Source organism: Sturnira hondurensis, unplaced genomic scaffold, assembly GCF_014824575.4.
Source record: "Sturnira hondurensis isolate 20B ecotype Veracruz unplaced genomic scaffold, ASM1482457v3 Scaffold0014384, whole genome shotgun sequence".
NCBI lineage: Eukaryota > Metazoa > Chordata > Mammalia > Chiroptera > Phyllostomidae > Sturnira > Sturnira hondurensis.
In genome coordinates, this window is record NW_028087015.1 from 17,975,587 (window position 1) to 17,999,284 (window position 23,698).

The 23,698-nt window shown below is 49.3% G+C and overlaps 1 protein-coding gene across 7 annotated transcripts in view; it reads left to right on the forward strand.

Moving 5' to 3' along the window:
- TRIO (trio Rho guanine nucleotide exchange factor) overlaps positions 1-23,698 on the forward strand; it is a 328,151-nt gene that overhangs the window by 176,957 nt on the left and 127,496 nt on the right. For all 7 annotated transcript variants that reach the window (XM_037063022.1, XM_037063020.1, XM_037063018.1 and 4 more), the window contains 4 exons: positions 3,928-4,119; positions 17,683-17,852; positions 18,838-19,012; positions 23,077-23,272. In XM_037063022.1, coding sequence (XP_036918917.1) covers positions 3,928-4,119; positions 17,683-17,852; positions 18,838-19,012; positions 23,077-23,272 — 733 coding nt within the window. The remainder of the gene's footprint in view (positions 1-3,927; positions 4,120-17,682; positions 17,853-18,837; positions 19,013-23,076; positions 23,273-23,698) is intronic.

Below are 23,698 nucleotides of genomic sequence, written 5' to 3' on the forward strand. Positions count from 1 at the left end.
CACATGAGAGGAAAACAGCCTCGCGGCTGCAGTGACAATAAGAAAAAGGGTTCAGCTCTTAAAAATGGGTGTGTGTGCAGCATAAAGCACGATACACCGTGAGCTGTGCCTCTCCTGGGAAGAGCAGGGCCCAGGTCCTGTGTGAGGCCCTGCAGGGGAAGCGTGGGTCTCCAGAAGCCCCCCATCCCCGGAAGTCACGTCAGGGTACAGCCTCCAGTGATGGGAGGAGCTTTGTGGGCAGCATGTGTGCAGAGCCTCTGTAGCAGGAGCCTCGGGTGCTGGCAGCTGGCCACCAGTAGGACAGCTCACTCTGTGCCGAGAATCTGCGCTGAGCTGCGTGAGTGCTAGCATCTCCCGGAAGGACTGGGTGTGTACACTGACACACACACACACACACACACACACACACACACACACACTGGTTTTTATATATGCTTCTTTAGAACAATTTTAGATTTACAGAAAAAGCATGGCAATGACATAGAAAAATCTCCATACCCCATCCCCAGTTTCCTCTTATTAACATCTTTCTTAGTATGGTGCATTTGTTACGTTTAATGAACCAATATTGCTCTATTGTTATTACCTCAGGTCCATACTTTGTTCAGGTTTCCCTCGTCTCCTTCTCTTCCAGGATCGCACCCAGGATACTGCATTCTCTTATTTGTCAAGGCTCCTTGGGTTCCTGTGGCTCCTAGGTTTCTGTCATTATTCTTGTTGTCATTAATGGCAGTCACCCCTTCCCTCATCATTACCACCTTTGTCTCATCCTCAGTCACAGACTGTCTCCTCCCTGATTTGTCCCATAAGGTGGAGTGGCCCTTCCTCTCCAGCCTGAGGTTCAGGGTCACAAAGTCAGTGACAGGACTGCCCTGGGAACACCAGCCTCTGATGTGAGAGTCTTCATCCTGTCGTGTCACTTTGCTTCTCCAAGGCAGTTTTGTCATGGTCATCATTGGCGGGTGGCCAGCCTGCACTGTGGGGCATGTGGAAGGCCAGAGAGAATTGCACGGGATGGCAGGCAGGCACTTAGGTGACATGCTTTGTTGTTACAGAACTCTTTTAAAGTGGGCAGTTCCCCTGTTTCTGCTTTATGTGGGACTTATTACAGCTTAGCTTTTAGACATGTCACCCTGCAACATAGTGTATAAGACAGTGCTCTTGAAAGTCCTGCAGTTAGATTGGGGAACGGACTGTGCTTTTCAAATTATTTCAAATAATGGGATCCGGAAGAACATGTAAAATGTACACAAGCATTTTTCAAGTCTGGCCATAACTAGTAAAATTTAAGGGATTCCTTGACATCTCTTCCATCATTTAGTTCTAAAAAGAGTTCTGAGAGACCCTTTGCTCACAGTGCAGAGATTCCCCATGAGACTTTGGGCAGTACCAGCAATGAAAAGACCCCCCGAAAATGGTTTCTCAGACAGACAGACGGGGAGGAGATGACGGTGAGCCCTGCCTTGCCGCAGCGAGTGAGCAGGGCAGCGTGAAACTCCGCGTGGAGCAGCCCCAGGTGCCAGACGACATGCTGCGTGGCGTAAGCCCGGGCTCTGGAGTCCTGATTCCAGGGTCTGCCAGCCTCATTCCCTGAACCCAGTGGCTGCCCACCCCCCCACCCCGCCTCGGTCTCAGTTTCCTTACCCGTTGTAAGAGGACTGTGGTTGGGACTGGACAGCCTGGTGCAAGGTGGCACTCCCATCTGGTGCACAGTGCGTGTCGGTGACCTCGAAACTCGGGGTGGTGAGGAAGAGAGCAGGCTGACATTTGGCTGGTCTTTGTCATCCCTTTAGACCCTGCCGACACTATCCATCCCCATTTTCACCTGCACACGGCAGACTGCCCAGTGCGCCCTGACGCACTCACTGGGTGCATGAGCTCTGCTCATGCGTGTCGGTACCACTGAGGGCGTCACCAGACACCTCGCATGCTGTGTGCTACAGCTGTTTAAACATGTTTTACACTGGCAGGAAAAGTGGAGGCACAGCACAAAGAGCCTGCTTTGCCCTGAACCATTTACTTGAGCGTGTACTTCCTATTTAAGGGGGCCTTCTGCCACACCACCACGATTCCACCCTCAGAATCAGGACGTTAGCACTGACACCTGGTGGCCCTGTAGCCCTCAGAGCCCGTGGGGCCCTGCACAGGTGAAGGTCCAGTGAAGACTCACCTGAGACCGTTATCACGTCCCCACGGCCCTTGAGCCTGCAGCAGTCTTTGTCTTCCCTTGGCTTTTGTGACCCGACCCTTGGAGATTACAAGCCCACTGTTTTGGACACAGTTCCTCCCTTTGGGTTTGTCTGATGTGTCCTCATGATTAGATTCTGGTGGTTATTTGTCTTCATCAGGGGTGCCCCAGGAGTGCAGCTGTGTCCTTCTCAGGCCACCTCATCAGGGGGCATGTGATTTTCGTTTGTCCCGTGACAGCTGGTTCCCTTTGCCCCTGGGTCGAGGCGGTGAGCCTGCCTGACTTCTCCCCTGTAAAGTGAGTGTTTCCCCTGTGATTCGTAAGTCCTGTGTGGGGAGGCGCTTTGACGTTGCGTAGACTCCCGTTCCTCACCCAGTTTTATTTATTTGTGTCAGAAGAGACTCGCAGCTTCCTCTTGTATTCGGTGGGTCACACGGTCCCCGTTACTTTTCACTCTCATCATCCCTGCTCGGGCCAGCAGGGGCCTCCTGGCGCTGACCTCTGTGTCTGGCCCCATCCACGTGGTTCTGGAGCATTTCTCTGCCTTTGGTCCAGTGGACTGTTCAGAGTCATCTTGTACTTTGTGCCATTCCAGCCCTGGAATCGGCTGTTTCCCCTCCTCACTCATAGCACCTCCAGTTCTAGTCCCGCCCCATGCAGTTAATGCAGGTTTCTCTTCTTCCAAGTCTGGTACTCTGTGCTCCAAAGTGAGGGAGCTGCCTCTCATTGTCCTGAGTGTTTGGGCTTAGTAGCTTCATGCCCCCCACTGCAGGGGGTGCCCTTGTCCCCCATCAGGCTTGGTCTCCCCACAGGGACAGCCTCCCACACACAGGGCACCACGAACCGTCACTGAGGAGTCACCGACCTTGCTCAGCCTCAGGACTGACATACAGGGGGAGGAGCATGAAGGGCTCAGCCCGTTTTCCGCTGGGGGGACCACAAGGTTCCCAGGGTTTCTTAGAAGTCCTCCACCTGCCCGACCTCACCCCTCCCCATCAGCGAGTCTTTCCCACTTCGCAGGATCAAGGCTCCGGCACACCTGTTTATTTCAGGAACCCATGGGCAGCCTCCGTGAGTAAGAGTTAAAACTGGGCCGATCTTTGGGGTATTCAAGACCCCTGTTTCCCTAACCTCCCACTCTTTCAACTCCGACTACTTTATAGCCACTGTAGCCATTATTTCCTTTTTCTCAAAGCAGGTGCACCCTTAAGTAGAAAAGGGATAAGCACAGAATGACCAAGAAGTAGAAACATGTAAAAAGGGACAGTAACTTATGATTGTGTGTGAGCCTTCCCACTTGCACTTGGAATGATTGTGAGGTGGTGGTCTATCATAGTGAAAGACACAAAACTGGAACTCTCCACTGTCACACAAGCAGGAGAAAAAGTGAAGCGAGCCTTTGCGGCTCCCTGCTGTTTTCTGGCTGTGCAAAAAGCGCAGAGAGCTCTGCATGAGTCAAGAGAGAGCCAGCAGCTGCCTGCAGATATCCCCTCACTGCTGGAGACGGAAGGCTAGTCATGAGGTTCGAGGTTTAACAATCTACGACGGTCAGGGCAAGGCTGCTGATAGACATGTAGTGAAGTCCCGAAATCAGCTTTCGCATCGCGCGCGTTCTGCTTGGTTTGCAGAAGTGATCGGGGGTAGTAGCACAGACTGACTCCGGTGCGGTGTTATGGCTCCCAGCCTGGCTGGTTTGGGTTTTGTTCACCTTGTGCTTTTCTGGCTGTTCTCTTGTGCAGAACACATATACCAATGCAGACAAGTTGCTAGAAGCTGCAGAGCAGCTGGCTCAGACTGGGGAATGTGACCCAGAAGAGATTTATCAGGCTGCCCACCAGCTCGAAGACCGGATACAAGACTTTGTTCGGCGGGTCGAGCAACGGAAGATCCTCCTGGACATGTCTGTGTCCTTTCACACCCACGTAAAAGAGGTAAGACACTGCGGGACGGAGGCGTAACCTAGTGGCGCCTTTGAACTCGTTGGAAGGGACGTGGCTTGGTCGTGGTGTGAGAGAGTGGACCAAAGGTGGCTGGTGCTGATGCGCAGCCTGCTCCCGCCATGCTGGTCAGCGTGGACGAGAACTGAGCTGGACTTCCTGCAGGCCTGCCTTGCAGCATGAGCACATGCAAGCCTTTGCTGGGGGTGGTGGAAGCCTGCGTGTCTGTCCACAGTGAACCCGTGAGGGCTGGGACTGGGTATAGGTGTGGATGAGGAGGTGAGTTAAGGAGAGCCCTTCACTCAGAGAGAGACCGTGTGTGCCCATTTTAGCATAAATAGACGGCCTGTGCCTTGTGGTCAGAGCTGTCGGGTTTCCTCTCTGTGTGTTAGCTTGTCATGTGGCTGAAGTCACAGTTGCCATCTGATTGTATCAGACTGTGTGACACTCTCAGATCCTAGTGAAAGTGGATTTCACAGAACACTGAATGTGCCAAAGCCAGGGCTCAGACATCAGCATTAATTAAGGACACCCTGGCTTCAGTGACGTCTGCTCAGTGTTAGCTCGGGACTCCCCGTTAACACTCACTCCCAGAAGAAGGCTGGGCCTGCGAGGCTTGTTCAGGCAGGCACGTCCTCCCGCGCAGCGTGCCGAGATCTCGGGACCCTTTACTCTCTTGTCCCCAGAGGACGGCGGACAGAATACTTGTTTCTGGCAAGTGACAGAAGAGGAAATGTTTCCACAGAGATGGCAAATACGTTATACCTTGAGGTCGCATGCAGAAAGGGGTTGGTGGAGGTGTCCGCCTCCGTCTCCCCTGTAAGCTCAGATGTGGAAGCATTCTGGGGCTCCTTCTGTCTCTGGTTTTCCCTGAAAGGAATTCATGAGATGCTTAACCTCCTCCTAGAAGATGAAGACTTGTACTATACCTTTTAAAAAAGTGTTTTTGAAATCGTATTTAAAAGAACTGTTGATTAGTCTAACATAAATTTAGATTTTATTTTAGGAGAGCTCTTGTCTCCTATTTGTTTTCCATCTCCCAGTCTCTGTTCCCTTCAGGATTGTTCGTAGGGTTTTATTCATATCGTTTCTGATTATAGTAGTCCCTTTATTAGGCTTTTATTAGGGGGCTCTCCTCCTTTCCTTTTAAGTGCATTTTCCCACTGCCATTCATTCATTCATTCCTTCATTCTTTTACATATTCATTCCAAAGCGTCTCCCGAGCCAGCTGTAATGTTCAGGAGGTGATACACAAGTGAGTGACGGCGGAGAACCTACTCCTGCTTCTGTGTACGTCATCTAGTTTAGACACCCATCCGTTTCCCTGGTAGATGTCAAGCTCCTTGCAGACCAGAGCTGCATCTCACCTTGTACCCGCCGGTTAGCCACACTCAGGAGATACTCAGATGCTTGTAGAATAATGGTGCCTATTTCTAGCATATGTTCTGAGAGACATAGTTCCATTTTCAAATATAGCAAAAGCATAATTGTTTTCATTCATTTATACTCACTTCACGTCCTTCTCAAAATGATGTCCTGCGTTAACTGATAATTACCTTTGAGATTTGCGGGTTATTTGAGGCCACGGAGTGGTCCCGTTGAGGTCTCCGCCCACGTCCATTTCTGGTACTAAGTCAGTGGCTCTGAGTTGGTTTTCGTTCACTGCATTCCCAGCAGCCGTGGTTTCCCGGGAAGGACCTTTCTCATTTGTATCGGGCTGTGATTCCTGCTGAGCTTGAGTGAAGAAGCCTTTTGGTTCTACTTCTGCAAACTTACACACTGAACTGGGACAAGTTTTTGTTTGGGGGAAGGCCTGGGAAAACAGGAACCTTTCATTTTATTCAGAAGTCAGAAATAAAGACCTCCCAGCCACCTGGAGATTTTTTGGTCCCTCGTGCCAGTCTGGCTTCATTTTTATGCCTCACACTTGAGCAAACAGACTTTCTTCTTTATGCTCAGCCGGTGCTCACTCTTCTGGGGAGCGGGGAGCGGGGAGCAGCCTTCTGGCCCTCACACTGTGGTCGGGGGAGGGTCACCAGGAAGCTGGAGCTCCCTTCACTTCCGCGGGAGCCGGGCACTGGGAGCTGTCCTTTCTTGCAGCCTCACCTAGTTTGCCCCAGGAGTCCACCGAAAACGTACCCCTTGTTTTCTCAGCTAGACACTAGTCTTAAATTTCTTTTCCCTCCTGTCCTTTCTGGCGCTGGAGAACCAATCAGATCATGATGGTTCACCTAATTCAAACAAATTGATGAAGGAATATATATACATATGTATTGCTCCTGGTGTAGACCAGCTGCCGTCCAGTGGATTCTGGTAATCATTAGCAGAGCCTGTACGCCACACCTCCCCTTCCAGAGCGGCCTGTTTCTGTTCTGCACGGGAACAGGTTTGTTCTCTGAGCGACCCCGGCCTCCCGAGCATCGAATTCCTCCAGACTCCTTCTGTCTCCCGTGCAGAGTCCCCTGAGAGTTGGCCCTCCGCGCTGAGGCCTTCATTGTGGCTGTCTTGCACTAGCGCTGCTGATGGCTCATCTGCCTATACATAGTCTTTAAAACGATTTGCTTGTCTCCTTTGTTCCTATTTCTACCCCACATCTATGCCTCCAAAGATAGATGTGGTGTCTTTAAACATTATTTCCCCGCTTTTAAAAAAAAAAGTTTTATTTGAAATAATTATAGGATCACTGGAAATTGGGCAGGGGGGAGAATGAAACCAGAAGTCCGTGCACCACCCCGCAGCCTCCCCCCGTGGTCACATTGTACACAGTCACGCACGCTAGCACAGCAGGAAAGAGGTGACAGTGTCACACTCCACAGAGAGGTGGCTGTTTTCCCAGGTGTGCCGCGCCCGCACGTGTGTTTGTAGCCCGGTGCAGTTTTTTCCCATGTAGATTCCTCTAATAACCACCACTGGAAATGGACAGAGTCGCACGGAACTGTCCCATTGCCCCTTGGGCTGCCCCCTTGTGTCCGTGCCCAGCCCCTGCTCTGTCTCTAACTCCTGGCAACCACTAATCCATCGTCCTCTGTCTCTAATTTTGTTAGTTCAAACAGTGGTAAACAAAGGGAATTGCACAATATTTAACTTGTTGAGACCATCCTCTTTTATGTAGCATAATTTCCTTAAGACCCTGTCCTTGTGTGTATCAATCAGTAGTTCTTTCCTCTTTACTGCTGTGTAACATTTCGTAGTAGAGAAGTAGCATGATCTGCGTAACCATTTACCCCTTGAAGGACAGTTGTGTTCCATGTTTTCTGCTGTTAGAAAAGGAGAAGCTATGGACATTTATGTGTGTGGGCTCTGCATAGACTGATTTTCCATTTCTCTGGCACGAAGGCCCACGAGTGCAGCCGCTGGGCCCTTGGTAAGTGTGTGTTGCTCTAAAGGAAGTGCCAGAATTTCCAGAACGGTCGTGCCGTTTTACACTCCCCTGGACAGCGCACGGGTGCTCTCCAGCTTCTCACATCTCAGAACTCCAGGATTGCTTTGATCAATTTGTCAGAGAAAAAGGTTAAGATCCACTGTATAATATTTTAGGATATTTGCTTCATATGATCAAATTTCAGTCATTATGTTTTAACATTCAGTTCCTTAGCTGAACTTTTTACATGTACCGGCACTCTTAAATGTTTGATTTGTTTGTTTATCTGATGTAAATACAAACAGGCAATTAACAAGCAGGAGGAAACTAGGTCCGCAGCACCGTCTGCTGCGTCATCAGCCTGTGCACGGTGGGACCTTAGGTTGCACTTCAGGCTTTCCACTGCTGCCTACTGGTTTATCAGCACGTTCCATTTGCATAGACTGTGGTATCTGCTGTTTAAAAAACAATAATTATAAGAGGTGGTCTTCCCATACATGAGTATATAGAACAGATCTAATCGTGTATGATTCTTTTTCTACAAAAATGCAGTCTTTATTACAATAACTAAAGTATATTGTAGCACACGTTATCCCCTCCCTTAGCCGGCGGAGCGGTCTGAGACACGTCGCTGTGTGGCCTCCGCTTTCTACGGAATGGGAGTAATGAACTCTTCGGGGCGCGGGGTGCAGCGGAGTGGAACTGTAGATGTAAAGTGCCGCAGGGCTTGTCCCAGTGGGGCTGCCACTTTCCCCCTCTCGCCCCGCTGTAACTTACTCCACATCAACAAAGGGATAGAGGCTTAAGTATAAATTAGAAAGGTATNACAATAACTAAAGTATATTGTAGCACACGTTATCCCCTCCCTTAGCCGGCGGAGCGGTCTGAGACACGTCGCTGTGTGGCCTCCGCTTTCTACGGAATGGGAGTAATGAACTCTTCGGGGCGCGGGGTGCAGCGGAGTGGAACTGTAGATGTAAAGTGCCGCAGGGCTTGTCCCAGTGGGACTGCCACTTTCCCCCTCTCGCCCCGCTGTAACTTACTCCACATCAACAATGGGATAGAGGCTTAAGTATAAATTAGAAAGGTATAAGTACCTGGGCATAATCTGCCATTTTCCTCCCTCACCTTTGATCAACAAGAACTGCTTACTCTGCTTCGGGTGCCCATGCGCAGAGCAAGCACCTCACTGGCCCTTTTCATGCGGTCGAAAGTCAGAGCCCTTCCGGGGTATGCGAGGCCCTGGCTCTGGCTCTGGCTCCGGCTCGGTCCTTCAGGACAGAGCAGGCTGCTACGGAGCATCTGGACTCGCAGCTCCATTCACATGGGCACAGGTTGTCCCTAAGTGCACATCGCAAAGACTTTTGTTCGTAGCCAAAGCTGTGAAATAAATGAATGCTTTTTCCCCACAAAATCAATACATGTCAAACATTTGAGTTGGCCAAGGGGAAAACAGGGATGTTACTATCTAAAAGGAAGTCCTTTTGTCAGAATAGTGTAATTCACGTAAGATATTTATGTTTCTCTATAAAACAGTTTAAAACTTGTTTAAATTCATGAATTGTCTATGTCTTAATATTGGCCCTGTATTTTCAGATAGAGGGTATTTTTATGTCAGCAGAGAAATAAGTGCAAAAAACCGTAGGGAACGCTGACATACCTGGTGCGTTAAGAGTCCTTTAGGATAACTATCGGATAAAGTAATAATACATTGTATTATCTTTATTTGTAACTCAGCATTACAACAGGATTGAAACACATAACTGTACTGATTCCTAAATTTTACACTTTCGCTGCTGAAGGTCACCTCCAAGTGGAGTTGCAGGTGTCTGCTTCTGTTAGTCGTTTGTCGACTGGCCTCAGCGGATGTACTAGAAGGGTGAACCACTTCCACAGAGGGTCAGCAAGTGCACCAACACGGGCCTTAAAATGCCCAGCGGAAAATCGGTGGCTGTGGAGTCTCATTTACTTGTTAGACTTCTTTTTATAGGGCATTTTTAATGTTTTTACTTTCTCAGTTTGATACTCAGCTTCACAAACTAGATGAGATCTTCAGTTAATTGGGAGAGGAAGTCAAGTATCCGTATGTACTTCTTTACGTTGTTACTGATTGTTGCTCTTCTTACTAAGTGGGAGAAGGACTGACCACTAGCACTGTTTTAGGGTCTAGTCGGGAAAGCTTAGAACCTCCAGCTGAGGTTCTAAGGCAGGCTTGTGGGCAGTGACGAGGCTTTGTTGCTGCTGCTGCTGCTGTTTTGTTTCTCTTCCTTTTTTTTAAAGCACAAAATTCAGAGCCACAAGATCAAAGAAGGGTCGGGCTTTCTCTTGGGGCCGGTGCTGTGGATGGATACAGGTGCCAAGTGGAAAAGGGAGAAAAACACCACTCAGTTCAGCTTTTTCTCATCAAGTAGACGGTTCTCCAAACTGAGTTAGAAGGAGCCAAAGACCAGATGGGTGACGATTTTATAAGAAAGGATTTATTTCTTCTAAATGAGTTTAAGTCTCTCTTCCAAAATAAATTAGTGCCCCAGATAATGAAAGGGCTTGGTATTAGATTACCACATCGGGTCTATTGATCTCTAAGGAACGAGTTCTGGGAAGGGGAAGAGACGCCAGAAAGCCGAAAGTACACTTGTGCTTTTTTAAGAAGGGAAATTTCACATATTACTCAGGTGGAAGCAAACTCAGTCAGAGTTCTAGAAAAGACAGTTTATAAGCAGCCAGTAAAGGAAGTCTTAACAGACAGGTCCTAGCATGTTAACTTTATTTCATTCTTTATTATGTTTTGGTTTGATGAAGGGCATTTGACCAGGCCTTTGACGTGTAAATTACAGACAGAAACATGTGGACCGTCTGTTGGTGCAGTCACATTGGAACCCCACTGCCGAGTGGCTGTAAAAGGAATCAGCTGAGGGTGTCGGCTGACACAAGAGCAGGACTGCCCCTACCCTCCCATACTGATCTCCAGGCAGAAGGTGCCTTGGTGGCAGGACACCGCTCACACCCAGTGTGTGAATAAAGGCGTGACTTCCCGTCCAGACCCACAGTCCAAGAAGGTGGTGGTGGGGGCTGGCAGGCCAGTCATCCCAGCCGAACCCGAGGCCCGACAGACAGATCTTAATTCCTGCCATTACCTTTCATCAGGGAGCAGCCTGTACAGGCGTCATGCCTTCGAACCGATGCCACTAACCTATCCACAACGTTACTTCGTATGGGACATCTGGAGAGGTCGCTCATCCGAATTCAGGAACCTGAAAACTTGCCTTTGCTAGTGTTGAGAGGTGTTTGTCTTGAAAATGGGCAGGTTGCCACAAAGTGAGGTGTCTTGGTGCTGTAGCAGAAACAGCCGTGGCTGCGTTAAAACCCTGACAAGGGAGACTGTCAGGACAGGAGTTGGCTAGTGGGTGAGGCCAGCAGGGCAGGAGAACACTTCGGTGGCGCAGAAAGCGCGTGAGTGGTGCACCAGCTAGGAAGGCAAGCTTCCGGAAGTCTAGAGCAGGGTCTGTCCCACAGGTCAGGTGATAGGACAGGGCCCCAAAGATCTCGGCAGGGGTAGATCGGTACCTTTCACAGAAATTTCATTTGTAGGTTTTAATACATGAGTCTGTTCTGAATCAGAAATACTAACTTAGGCAGGTTACAGGGTAAGGGCAATGTAGACATTAAACAAACAATAATCGTACACGTGGTCATTGACAGTGTCCACAATAGTGCCGTGCCCCAAAGTAGTGTATCTGTGGCGATGAGTAAAAGTGCAGAATCGTGAAGGGGGTGGGCATCTTTCAGTTCCCCGCCCCCACTTTGAAAGGGGAGACAGTTCAGAGGAGAGGGAGCTGGTGGTGCCTCTGATGACCCGTGCTGGCCGCATGCAGGGGTAAAGTGTTAGCCTTGGGAAAAGGAGGGCAGGCTGCAGAGATGGGCACCCCTCCAGAGATTTAGAGTTGGAGAAGAATTAACACTTTGACCAGCTGCCGACTACTGCAGGGAGATAGTGTTGCTTCCGGCATGATCTGGGGAGGGGAGGAGCTTTCCCCAAACTTGGCCCTGTGGGCAGTGTCTTATCTTTCATGGATCTGGGGAATAAAAAGAAAAAAAAAATTTCTCAAAATCTTCTTTTTTAGCAAATTAAACTTCATGTAACCATCTGGTTGTTGAGGTTCTGGCACCAACCTTCAACTCAATGTCAGGCCCATCACGCAGGCTGCTCCTTGTCCTCGCTCCCACTCCATTGGGCTTCCACCCTCCAGTGCTCTGACTCACGGGCTGTCCCTCCTCAATGTGCAGGCTGTCTCGATGTGCTCCTGGTTTCTCCCCTTTTCTCCTCTTACACACATCTGCAGTGCTGTTAGTTCACGATGCTGACTCTGATTTGCCCTGCCCAGTCACCCTTTTTAAATTTTCTTTCATCATGTTAAGAGATCTTTTATCCCCATGCACGAATGGCGAGGTCTACGATGCACCCAGAACAACCAGTACTGCTGAAACCCTTACTCCTCCTTGATCAAGGCAGCTGGTGTGCGCGCCAAGGTACAGTTGGTTGTCTCAGGCTGGAGAAGGCGCTGTACAGCTTGCGGTGGGAACTGTTCCGCTTCGATTTCTGCTTCTCAAACCTGAAACTGGATCCTATCATATGTTCAGAGCGGCTGCCCTCTGCAATTCCACCTGCGAGTTGCCATTGAAACTACCTACTTCTGCTTCTACTTCCCACGCCACCCTACTGCCCACCCGTCCCTGCTGGTACCTTAATAATCTTAGTCGTAAGCAAGAGTAGGGTAACAGATTCCAACGGCAGTAGCTTCTGTTTATAAAGAGCTTGGGGTAATGGACTCCTGAGCTGGCTCTGCCAGGCAGGGAAGATCTGTATAGTAAGATGATCCCATTGCATGCGTGAGAAAACTGAAGGTAGAGAGCTCTGAGGGTTTCCCATGGTCTCAGGGGGGATCAAGCCTCACCTCCAGTGTGCTGTGAGTGGGCTTTTGGCCTGCACCCAGACTGTGCGTCTGAGAGAGTTTGCCCCCAGAGCAACCTCAGATCTCAGGACTTTGATCCTACCCCCCACCAGATCAGCCAGAAGCTCAGTCCTTGCCTGGAATCCCCTTCCCAATGCGTTCCTCTATGAGCCTTCTCTGGTGGGGTCCGCCCTCTCCAGTCATTGAGCAAGGGGCTTTTTCAGGGCTCTTCTCCTAGCAGAGTGAGGTTCCTCCTTCAAGTTTCACCTAGCCCAGAGTTGGTGGGAAGGGAGCAACTGGGTCAGACTCAGCTGGACACCAGATCCAGGACCAGGCTCTCCTATCTTCATCGCAGGAGTTGTCTCACCAAAGCCCCCTTTGTATTCCCGTAGCCCAGCCTTCACTGTGGATCCTGGTCTGTGAACCAGGTCTGTGAACCAGGTCTGTGAACCAGGTCTGTGAACCAGGTCTGTACACACCTGCACCCACTTGTGGGCTGGGTTCAAGTTCTCTGTCCCCACAGCATGCTCCTGGCCACAACTCAGAGGGCCTCTAGAGGGCAGTGTTGCCTCACTCTGGCCACCTGAGGAGCGGGAGGCTGTGGGCCACAATTCCCTTACTGAGAGTTCTGCTGCTGAGAGCTTTCATGGGATGCACCTCCTCCCTTGTTCTCCAGCAAAGATTTGTCTTTTATGGTAAATTAACAGCATGCACAGAAGTGTAGTTTTTTCTACAGTCAGGAAGTTTATGGTAAAAATTTCACAGGCCTCCTAGAGGCTTTTTCTCAGTGCCTTTGTTCAAAGGTTATTTTAGGAGTCATATGTGCCCTTTCCAGAGCTTATGCATAGACTTTGCCTGAATCCTATCATGTTATGCATGCATCAGTTCATCTCTGGTTGACGTTAGAAAAGACCGTCCTCTGAGACCTTTTCTCCAAATTGAAGGAGAATATTTCTGTTGGACCAGACAGAACATTTTAAAAGGGACAGCGGATCTTTGGGCATTTTACGCTCTTGGGTTTGGAGGTAACCTCACTCCTGCTCCCTCGGTTTTCTCCCTTTCCACCTGCCAGATCCCAGGCCTGGTCCCTGCTGCCTCCTGCACAGCTGGGGCCCATCCCTGGGCCTTGACTGCGGGCAGGCGAGCACGTTTCCACTGCGGATGGGTAGGAAAGGTCCAGGATGTCGAGAGAATAAGCCAGTTTCTAAAAAAATTTACTAGGAGGAAGGGAAGGGGTTTCACACACAAGCGCCCACGTACGGCACTTCCCCCGGAGCCGAGGGGAAGTGATTTCTATAGAGCCGGCGGACTCGCTGCAGCACCTTTTCCTCAGGCTGCCCTATTTTTAGGTGTGAAAAGATCGAAACGTGGGGTGGTCTTCAGCTGACCAGACTAAGTGACATATTTTGAACAATTGGCAGGAACCTAGATTCGTTTTGAAAAATACCTAGAGAAAGAAGACTTAAAATGTTGTGATTCTTACTAGAACGTTCCTTGTGAGAACAGAACTAACAGTAGTGGCTAACATTTACTTATCTCTTCACTCGGGGAGCCTCGCCTTATCTAATCTTCCTGGCAGCTCGTGAGGTAGGCGTTATTACCACGCCCATTTTATAAAAGAAAAAACTGACACGTGGATCCAGGTGAATAACTTGCCCAAGGTCACAGGTAGGAAGTGGTAAGTCAGAATAAGTTAGGGTTTGAATTCCAGCAACCTGACTTCAGAACTCATGCTCTCAATGTTATTCCACATTCTCTCTTATGAGAAGTATTTTGCTTTAATGATTTGTAGATAAAACATGAACTCTTATGCCCTGGCAGTGGAGTCATATAGAAGCACAGCTATGCATTTGTAGAGAAGCAAGACTCGTTATAATGGTTTTGCAGTTTAAGTGGTATTTAACGGTAGTATTAGTGAATGGTAGTATTTGCTAGAGCAGAGGAATTTTGCAGATATCTCCACCCAGCAACACCGCACCCTGCATCCTGGACCCAGCTGTTTGAATGGGGGCAAGAGGGTAGTTGAGACCCCTGTACACTAGGTGTGTCTTATGCTGCAGGCCCTGCAAATTCTCTTCCAGCTTCCTTAATTCATGTTGCATTGCTGACATTGCTGTGTTTTCTTCTAGTGGGCTTTTAAAAACCTGCATTTGTGTTTTCTCAACAAATTTAGAAGAAGCGATTCTAATTTCTACCCATGTTGTGAGATCCTAGCTCTTAAAAGCATCCTGTAGCTAGAATTAGAGGCTGCACTGGCTCCGGCCCTCAGTGTCTTCAAAGACCAGCTCGTTGTCCCATGTGTCCACCAGACACCGTCTTCCGTGGTGCAGATTCAGTATTAGTGGTTGAGTTGGCTCCTTTACCTTTCTTCTCATAAGGACCAATGTTTAAATTACACGAGAGAAGGGCAATCTTTTTGAGATACACATTCGCTTAAATCATTCAGCTCCACTGAATGAGCATAAAAGGCTGAGGCAGCACCATTTCCAAAGAAACAGCAGTTTAATACGCGGTGTCCTTCCATTGATTCCTTCAGTGTTCTCTGTTTTCTGCTCATCTGTTAGCTCCTGGGGCTAAGTCCCAGGCAGGCCTGCTTTGCTGGGGTTGGGGGGACACACCTGTTCTTGGGCTCCGTTACACAGTGACCAGGTGGGGCAGCCTCAGTGCAGCATGTGGACTAAATGGACGATATAGTTAAGACTCTGAGAGAAGGGAGTGAAGCAATGTGGTTTTTTCTGTTTGTTTTCAGCAGGAGAAGCGCAGTTGCACGGGTCCACTATTTCGTAAACATTCATTGTAGGCCAGGGTTCAGAGGGCGGGCGGGCGGGCGGGCGGGCTGCAGTGGTGGAGCGCTGCTGAAAGGCGCTCTCCGCTGGGGCGAGCGAGTGGCCGGTGGCCTGCCCCCGCATGTGGAAAGCGGGTTACTAAAGGCTGATGAAGCCGTGTCACCTTTCAAACATCTCCCTGTTAGGTAACATGTCATGGATGTGTTTGGTTAAGTATTTTGACTGGGAAAAATATCACAGCCTTGTTTTGGTAAACTGTTCAGTATTGCTCAGAAGTGCCTGTTGGCACATGCGTGGTCTCTTTTGGCAGATCTTGCCTCTTCGGTTAATTTGAGAGCGTCATCATACTTAGGGTAATTAAGTTTGGACAGAACATCGCTGATCACCCAGCAGTCCTGCTCGCTGGCGCGCTCGCGCTCGCTCTCTCTCTCTCTCTCTCTCTCTCACTCTCACTGACCACCTTGGTAATAGCTTCTGGAGGGCGGTGGTGACGTTGAGCGTCTCTTATGTAGCATAGGAGTGTCGAAGAGATGCAGTGACCTCTGAGGCCCAGCACTTCCCTTACCTCTAAGCTGGCTTGCCATATTTAAAGTACCCGTGGGCCTGACAGGAGCCATCTGTTTCCAGCTGAGATACGGTCTGACCGCAGAAGAACTCATAAAAGCTACACAAGGGTTTGCCATCAGTAGTCCTCGGGGAATCGACAGCTAAAGCCATAGCGATACCACTCATTTAAAATGGCTGCAATGGAAAGCCCAGCCCTGCCAGTATTGGTGAGGATGTGGGGGAATCGGAACTTGCACACACTGCAGTGGGAATGGGAGTGGTACAGATGCTTGGCAGAACAGCTGGGCAGTTTGTTAAAAAGTTAAGCACACACCTGCCATATGCTGTAGCCACTCTCCACCAGGATGGGTGCCTAACAGGTAGAAAGCGTAGGTGCGTGCAGAGACCGTACACAGGTGCTTTGAGCAGCTGTGTTTGTAATGGCCAAGAACTGGGAATAACCCAGCTGTCATCCACAGATGAGTGACAAACTGTGGGTTTTGTGCAAGACGGAGTGCTGTTCAACAATAAAAGGAACGAACTGTCGATGCTCACAATAGTATGGATGAGTCTCAAAATAATGATGCTGAATGAAAGAAGCCAGCCCCCTCTCCCCAAAAAGAGTGTACATCACATAATTCCATTTATATGACTTTTAAAGAAAATACAAACGAATTCACAGAAGCAGACTGGCGATGGCCTGGGGAGGGAGGAGGGCCGAGGCAGACAGAGGGGTTACCCAGGGCAGGAGGAGACTCCCGGGGTGAAGGAGACGCTTGCTTGAGAGCAGGGTCGTTTTCATGGGCATGTACGAATGTCAGACTTTTAGCCAACTGTGCACTTTAAAAACGTGCAATTTATTGTGTGGCATTTGCACCTCAGAAAAGCACTTTTCAAAAAGGATGAGCGCGGGAACGGGACCAAGTGCACAAAACAACTTGTTCTGGCAAGTGCACTTGTGCTGTGTTAGCCACCAAGGTTGACATGGCTGGACTGTGGCAGCGGCACCTCTGGGCCCCGTGTCACCGTAGCTCAGGCAGCAGCTGCCAGTGACGCACACGTGTGAGGTACTGGAGGAAGCAGGAAGCATTTTCTCCACTCACAAACCACTTCCAAGCCACCAGGGCCCGCTCAGCTTAATTAACTGTCTTTTTCGGTTCACTGAATGGCCCCGCAGAGACCTGGAGGAGGCGCTGACTTCCCAGAAGCAGGCCTAAAGCCAAGTTGTCTTGGCCATCCAAGCCCCGGGACACATTGTCAATGGTGGTGACAAAGGGGGGTTGAAGTGGTTCCAGTGTGCCCACCCTTTTCATGCAGACTCTGAGCTGTGACTGGTGGACCTCGTTCAGCTGGGCGCGGTCACCGCACAGTGCCATATCCGGGTCCCCTGCCAGGCCTGGTGATGGGTTTATTCCACCACACTAAATACTTCCTTTTCTGAGGACTCTGGAGTTCCTGGGTCTGTGCAGTGCTGTAATAATTAATAATGCATTGTAATGCCCTTGCTAAAAATAAAATAAAAACCATCCAGAAGATACGGGAAAGAAAGCCTGTTGTTACGTGTAGCAGATGCTTCTGTTGTTGGAGGGCGTCTTCTCAGGTTTCTGTTGCACCCAGACTGAGCCTAGGGAGAGTGGCAAAGCGTGGCTTCCCGTCCCTTTCTTTTTTCCTCTCCCGTGATAGTCCCCTTCGGCTTTCTGCCTGTTCACTTTCTCACCACCCAGAGGTTGCATACTGTGGTGTTTTGTGCCTCTTCTGCCGGCTCTTGGGCTCTTCGGGGTACTTCTCCCCTCCCTCCCTCCTCCCCGGGGCAAGCTGCCACCGTTCCCCTCCCAGCCCGTCACCCCCAGCCTGCACACTGGGCCTGCCCCGGCGGTGGAGCAGGGCCCGGCCTCACTGGTCTCTCCTCCCCCAGCTGTGGACATGGCTGGAGGAGCTGCAGAAGGAGCTGCTGGACGACGTGTACGCCGAGTCCGTGGAGGCTGTGCAAGACCTCATCAAGCGCTTCGGCCAGCAGCAGCAGACGACCCTGCAAGTGACTGTCAACGTGATCAAGGAAGGGGAGGACCTCATCCAGCAGCTGAGGTGAGCCAGCTGCCCTGTCCTCCGGCCTGACACAAACACTTTGAAATGCTGCCAGCGATTTCCCCTTCCCCTCACTTTCTGGAAGAATTGGCTCTAATTCTTTGTCTAACTATGTAGAGAGCACAAATAGCATCTGTGATAGAATGGAGAGTAGCTTCTTTTTTTCTCTCTCACAGTTTTTTCTCTGTAATTTTTCTCTTTATAGCATTGACTAATAATAAACCTTCCCAGAATTCAGCTTTTACTCCAGATTAATTTAAACCCCCTAGGACCATGTCTTTCAGGCCCTGAGTGACCCGTCTCTCTAGAGTGTGCTGAGGTGTCCCCCTTCTCAAAGTAGTGGCCTGGGCAGGCCAGGCTGTGGGGTGACACCTGAATCTCATGGCAGGAAGAGGGGACAGTACTGGGGCTGGAAGCAGGTTCCTTTTATTGGATCTCAGGGGCCATTTATGTAAATATCATCTCCTGACTCTGTTAGAGGCCAGTTTGTTGAATCCTTGGCGATAACTTCTCATGATGCTGGCTTTGTGGAGTCAGGCAAAAGTTACTTGGCAGAGGCTTAATTGATGCATCAGAGTTTAACCTCTCATTGCCAATATAACTACCATTTATAGTAAACAGGTGTGAGCTATTCTCTGTCCTTAAGGAGAGAACTGGCTGGAAATGGTACTCTGCTGAAATGATTAGATTTTTTTACTTAATCATTAGATTTTTTTATAAGAGCAACTGGGAGGAAATGGGAAATTCTTCGGTGCGTCCTCAGGTCTGGAGCATTGCTCGAAGGAGGAAGCTGCTGTTGTTCTGCGGGAGGGGCTGCCCATTCCATTTTCTGAGACAAGCAGTCCCGCTTCCTGCTGGCCTTCTTCCCCCCCACCCCCCACCCAAGCCCTAAGCCTCGGGATCTGGTATCTGACACCGAGACCTGCTCCTCCAGCTCCTGTTTGTCTCTGTGAAACCCCCGTTCCCCTGCTCTGCCCCCTCGCAGGGACTCTGCCATCTCCAGCAACAAGACCCCACACAACAGCTCCATCAGCCACATCGAGACGGTGCTGCAGCAGCTGGATGAGGCCCAGGCCCAGATGGAGGAGCTCTTCCAGGAGCGCAAGATCAAGCTCGAGCTCTTCCTGCAGCTGCGCATCTTCGAGAGGGATGCCATTGACGTGAGTGTTCCCACGCCATGCCCTTGTCCGCCAGGGGGCCTCCTCCGTCCCCTCCTGGTCCCCTGCCCGGCTCCCTTCCTGGGTCCTCTTCCTTGGCCTCGGCATGAAGAGAGGAGAGGAGGGGGAAAGGATCTGCCTCAGCAGCTTACGGGGAGCCGGGACATCAGCTGCCCCATCTGAAGCTGAAACTGGTGGAGGCAGAGGGGACTGCAGGGCCCCCAGTGCCCAGCAGGACGGAGCAGAGCCGGTGGGAGGGGGTCAGAGGCAGCTGCTGACAATGAGCACGTCTCACCACGCCATTCACAGCACAGCAGCCCTTGGCCGTCAGTGAAGCAGGGCACAAGCTCAAGGGAGGAGCCTCTCTCCTTCCCCCCTCCCCGGGCTTCCCCTCCTCCCTCGCCCCTTCTCCTCTGTCCAAGCCTAGGAATGAGCTGAGCATGTGGTGATAGCATCTTAGGGAGCAGAAAACCCGATTTTTATTTCCCACAGAAGTGTTCTCAGATGGTCTGTAATTCTTGCTTAAAACTTGGCCTTTATACTTTATATGTATGTGACTAGGAGAAAACAGTTCAGGTTTCTTTTTGTTTTTCTTCAGAAAAGGGAGTGTGGTTCTTAATTCTATGCCAGGGGAGATCTTTTTTGTTTTTGAACTTGATGAAGTGCAAAGCAGAAGGAAGTATTATTGGACGACACCGAGTCTGTCTGAAACATGATGAAAGGAACCAAAACTCACTTCAGCCTGGGAGGCCAGTTTCCTGGGGCCTGCCCCTCCGCCCCACAGAGCTGGTGGCAGGGACAGGCCACCTGGGAGGTCCCTGTGACTGCCGACCAGGGTGAATAGAGGATGCTCTGTGCACATTTATTTCTTGTCCTGGGTTTTGAATAGGGCCTTGAGGGCACGTGGGCCCAACCCTAAGTGCTCCCACAGGCAGAGTGAGGGCAGGGCCTTGTGGAGCCTGACGGGGTGCCCTCGGCTGATGGGGCGCCCTCCGCCTGATGGGGGCCTGTCCGCGGCCCAGCTCAGAGTTCTGCGTGCCATGTGGGGGCCTGGCCAGGCCCTGTGCAGGCCTTTTGTGGGGCCTTTTGGTCGGCTGCTTGTCTGAACTCCCATCTCTGTTTTCCTGAAAGAAAGGCCTTCTTGGCTGTTTGTTATCATCACCATCACCATCAGTTAGTGACAAGAAGAGCACTAGACCCTGCACATGTTTCTGGCTAAAAAATATTCCTCTCAGAGTTTTGACATGGAAGTCCACTTAGAGCCACGTGGCGGAGAAGCGTGCTGGCCTCTGTGGATTCAGACCCACCACGTCTGGGCCCAGCCCGCAGCCCCGTGGGAGCAGGGGCCCCAGCCACCTGGTTTCCTGTCTGACCTCTACTTCGGAGGAATTGCTTTTGTAAATTTAGTTGCTTATTAAATAGTTGCAGTTAAAGGAACACAAAACAATCTGAAGCATTACTTGAAGTTTTCCCTTCTGGGACATTCGGATTTTAGGGAAATAAATTGGCTTCACTTGTATTAATGGTACTTTAAGGGGGGGGGGATTAATTATGTTTCTACTTTCATTGAACCAGTGTTTTAAAATAGAGATCAGGAACCCAGAACGTGCATTTCCCCCACACTAAAGCACAAGACCCCACTGGGCCTCAGTAAAGCCAGGGTGCCAGGCTGGGCCAAGTGCTTTTCTGAGCTGAGGAAATGAAACCTCTTATTTAATCACAGGCCGGCTAAGGTATAGTTTAAAGCTTTGAACATGTCACATCCTTAGAACCTTAGAGCTGGGAAAACGCCTCATTTCACTGCCCATGGGAAGCATGCAGTTACGGTGTTGCTAGAAATTCCTCTGTTACTTGGCTAATTTTTTTTGAGTCCTCCGTATCTCTGTATGTCAATTGGCATAGTAGCTCCATGTCTCAGAAATGGATAGAGGTTTTCTGTGGCTTAGGGTACAGCTATTTCAGCCCCTAGATAAGCCAAGTAAAATCTGCCCTGTTGACGGGAAAACGTGATAATCACTATAGCATCCTGTGACAGGTTAGGTGTGGGAAGCAGTCTTCAGACTTAGACTCTCAAAATATTCTGGGAGATACTCAAAAAAATTGTTTCCAGGTTATTTCTCCAAATAATCAGAATCCAAAAACGATTTCCACTTTCCTGAACTTTGTTTTTGGCACAGATTTCTTTCTTGGCCCGTGTGGCTCAGAAGCTGTGCTAACCTTCGGACAGGACTGTTCCCGATGATCCTTTGGTCGTGACGATTGCCAGGGTTTCGCTATGCCCAGGGAGCGTTTTCAGATCCTGCTGGCCTGGCACATTGACCCTTGTCTGTTGTCCGTTACCTGAGTGTGGCCTGGGCCTGACGTGCTCCGTGAGGCCTTGTCACCAGTCTGTGTCTTCCCACCACCCTTCAGCGTCTTCACCCTCAGCACCAGGGAGCAAACATTAGGCAAGAAAATTCCCCTTAGAGATAAAGATAAAAGTCATGCTCATTTTTTTCCTTTTTAACAATATTTTTCTCAGTGACTTTTGGTTTGTGTCTGTTGGTAGTATCTAAATTTGTTAATTTATAAATAAGTACACCTTCATAAATTAATGTAATGTACATGTTGACTACAGGCCCCGATAATAAAAGAGTAAATGAGGAAGATTTGTGCAGTTTGGGGAAGCTGTAGGTGTGGCGTTGTGTCCCATCCCCTACCTGGGTTCTCTGCACACCCTCACATTCACAGACTTTCAGAGTCATTCGTTTGCCGCTCCTGTGGGTAAGGGAAAGTGGGACCCATGGGAGATGTTACTCCATTCAAGTTGATGCTATAATATTCTTCCACAAGAAGTTTTTTCCTCCTTTTTGGATTTTATGATTTAACTCTGATGTTTTTTAAAGTATGTTATAAAGTTGTAAACCTACACAAAAGTACTGAGGACAGTACAATAAACTGCCTGTCCCCCAAATTCAACATCCTTTTACCCGCCTCACTTCGGGTATCCTTTCTGTTGTCTTTGTTGTGCTCTAGTACTTTAGAGAAAATCTTGGTCAGCCTGTCATTTCACTCTGACGACTCTCCTGAAAAATGAGGCCACTCACATAGCGACAGTGCACTGTCCACCTCCCCCATCTGACAGCCATGCTGATTCTCCAGGAACAGCAGCTTCTGTTCAGATTTCTGCAGGTGCCTCGGGGTCAGAGGCCGTTCTGGGTCTGCACCTGCATTTGCTGCTCAGCCCTGTCATCTTGGGTCATCTCTCCATCTGCCCCTTAATCCCTCCATGCTGTGACTTGTTGGCATAACTTCATTACTTGTACAATTCCACTTTCTGCGTTTGCTCCCTTGATTTCTTCCAGGTTTTTCTTTCTTTCCTGGTATTTCCTGTAAACTTAGAAGTCAGATATAAAGATCAGATGAGAATTCAGGTTCTGTGTTTGGACAAGACAGCTCCACAGGCGGTACATTCTAGCTCCTCCCATCAGAAGGCGTGTCCTGCCTAGCCCCACCCCTCCAGGGAGGCTCAGGTCAGTCTGCCCTGTAGTAGGTGGCAGCCTGAGCTTCTCCTTTTGGGTTCCCTGTCAGCCTTTCTCGTGAAGGTTTACTGTGCACTGATGATTGTTACCCAGTTTACTAGAATTTCAAACAAAACTAGAATAAAATGTTCTGATTTTATTATTTTTTCTACTTTTAAATAGAATTATCCATAAACAGAACTTAACTTTACCATTAAATGCTTACATGATTTTCTTCCATAGTTAACACTTTTTAGGATAAAGATCAGTTCCCTGTCTCCCTGTAATCGGAACCAATATTTTTTCATTTAATTCTTGGCTTTTAGCTCTTTTTTTTTGAGCATCATTAGGAAATAATAAATTTTTAAGTATATTTAATTCAACTGTGGTGATTTTGTTTTTAGTGGCTAATCATCCCATCTTTGGGCAATGGGAACCCCTCCGATTAGCTTGTGTCCTTTTCACACGATCACACGAGTCTGTGTCTTCCTTACTCGGCACGGAAGCTGCTGCAACAGATACTTGTTTTTTAAGTCTTGATCGTAAACAGAGACTTTCCTCTGTCAGATCATCTCAGACCTCGAGTCCTGGAACGATGAGCTTTCTCAGCAGATGAATGACTTTGACACGGAAGATCTCACCATCGCGGAACAGCGCCTTCAGCACCATGCAGACAAAGCTTTGACCATGAACAACTTGACCTTTGATGTCATCCACCAAGGGCAGGACCTCTTGCAGTACGTCAATGAAGTGCAGGCCTCTGGTAAGAATCTTCCTGCCCCGAGGGGATTCAGGCAGTTTGTTTCAGTCGGTGACCTGAAGGTTCAGCTGGCCCCTGCGAGGCAGATGCTGTAGAGGGCTGCTCTTTAAAAGAAACATTTTGCTTCCACCAACCCCTCCCCAACATAATACAGTCACATCCAACGTTATAGTCAGTGCTCTCTTATCCTTAATATTCTTAGGTGTTATTTTAAATAGCATGAACTTTAACTTTATAAATGATCTATCTACTGTAGCTCCCTGAACAAAATGTAAATCTCAAGAAAATATTTTCACACTCTATTTTTCTTAATACATGTTTTACCAGGAGATGGCACTGCAGGCTCACATGTAACGAGAACTCCAGTGTTAGAAACTTAGCTACAACCTGCGTAGTACGTTACTGATTTTACACAGATCTATTAAATGC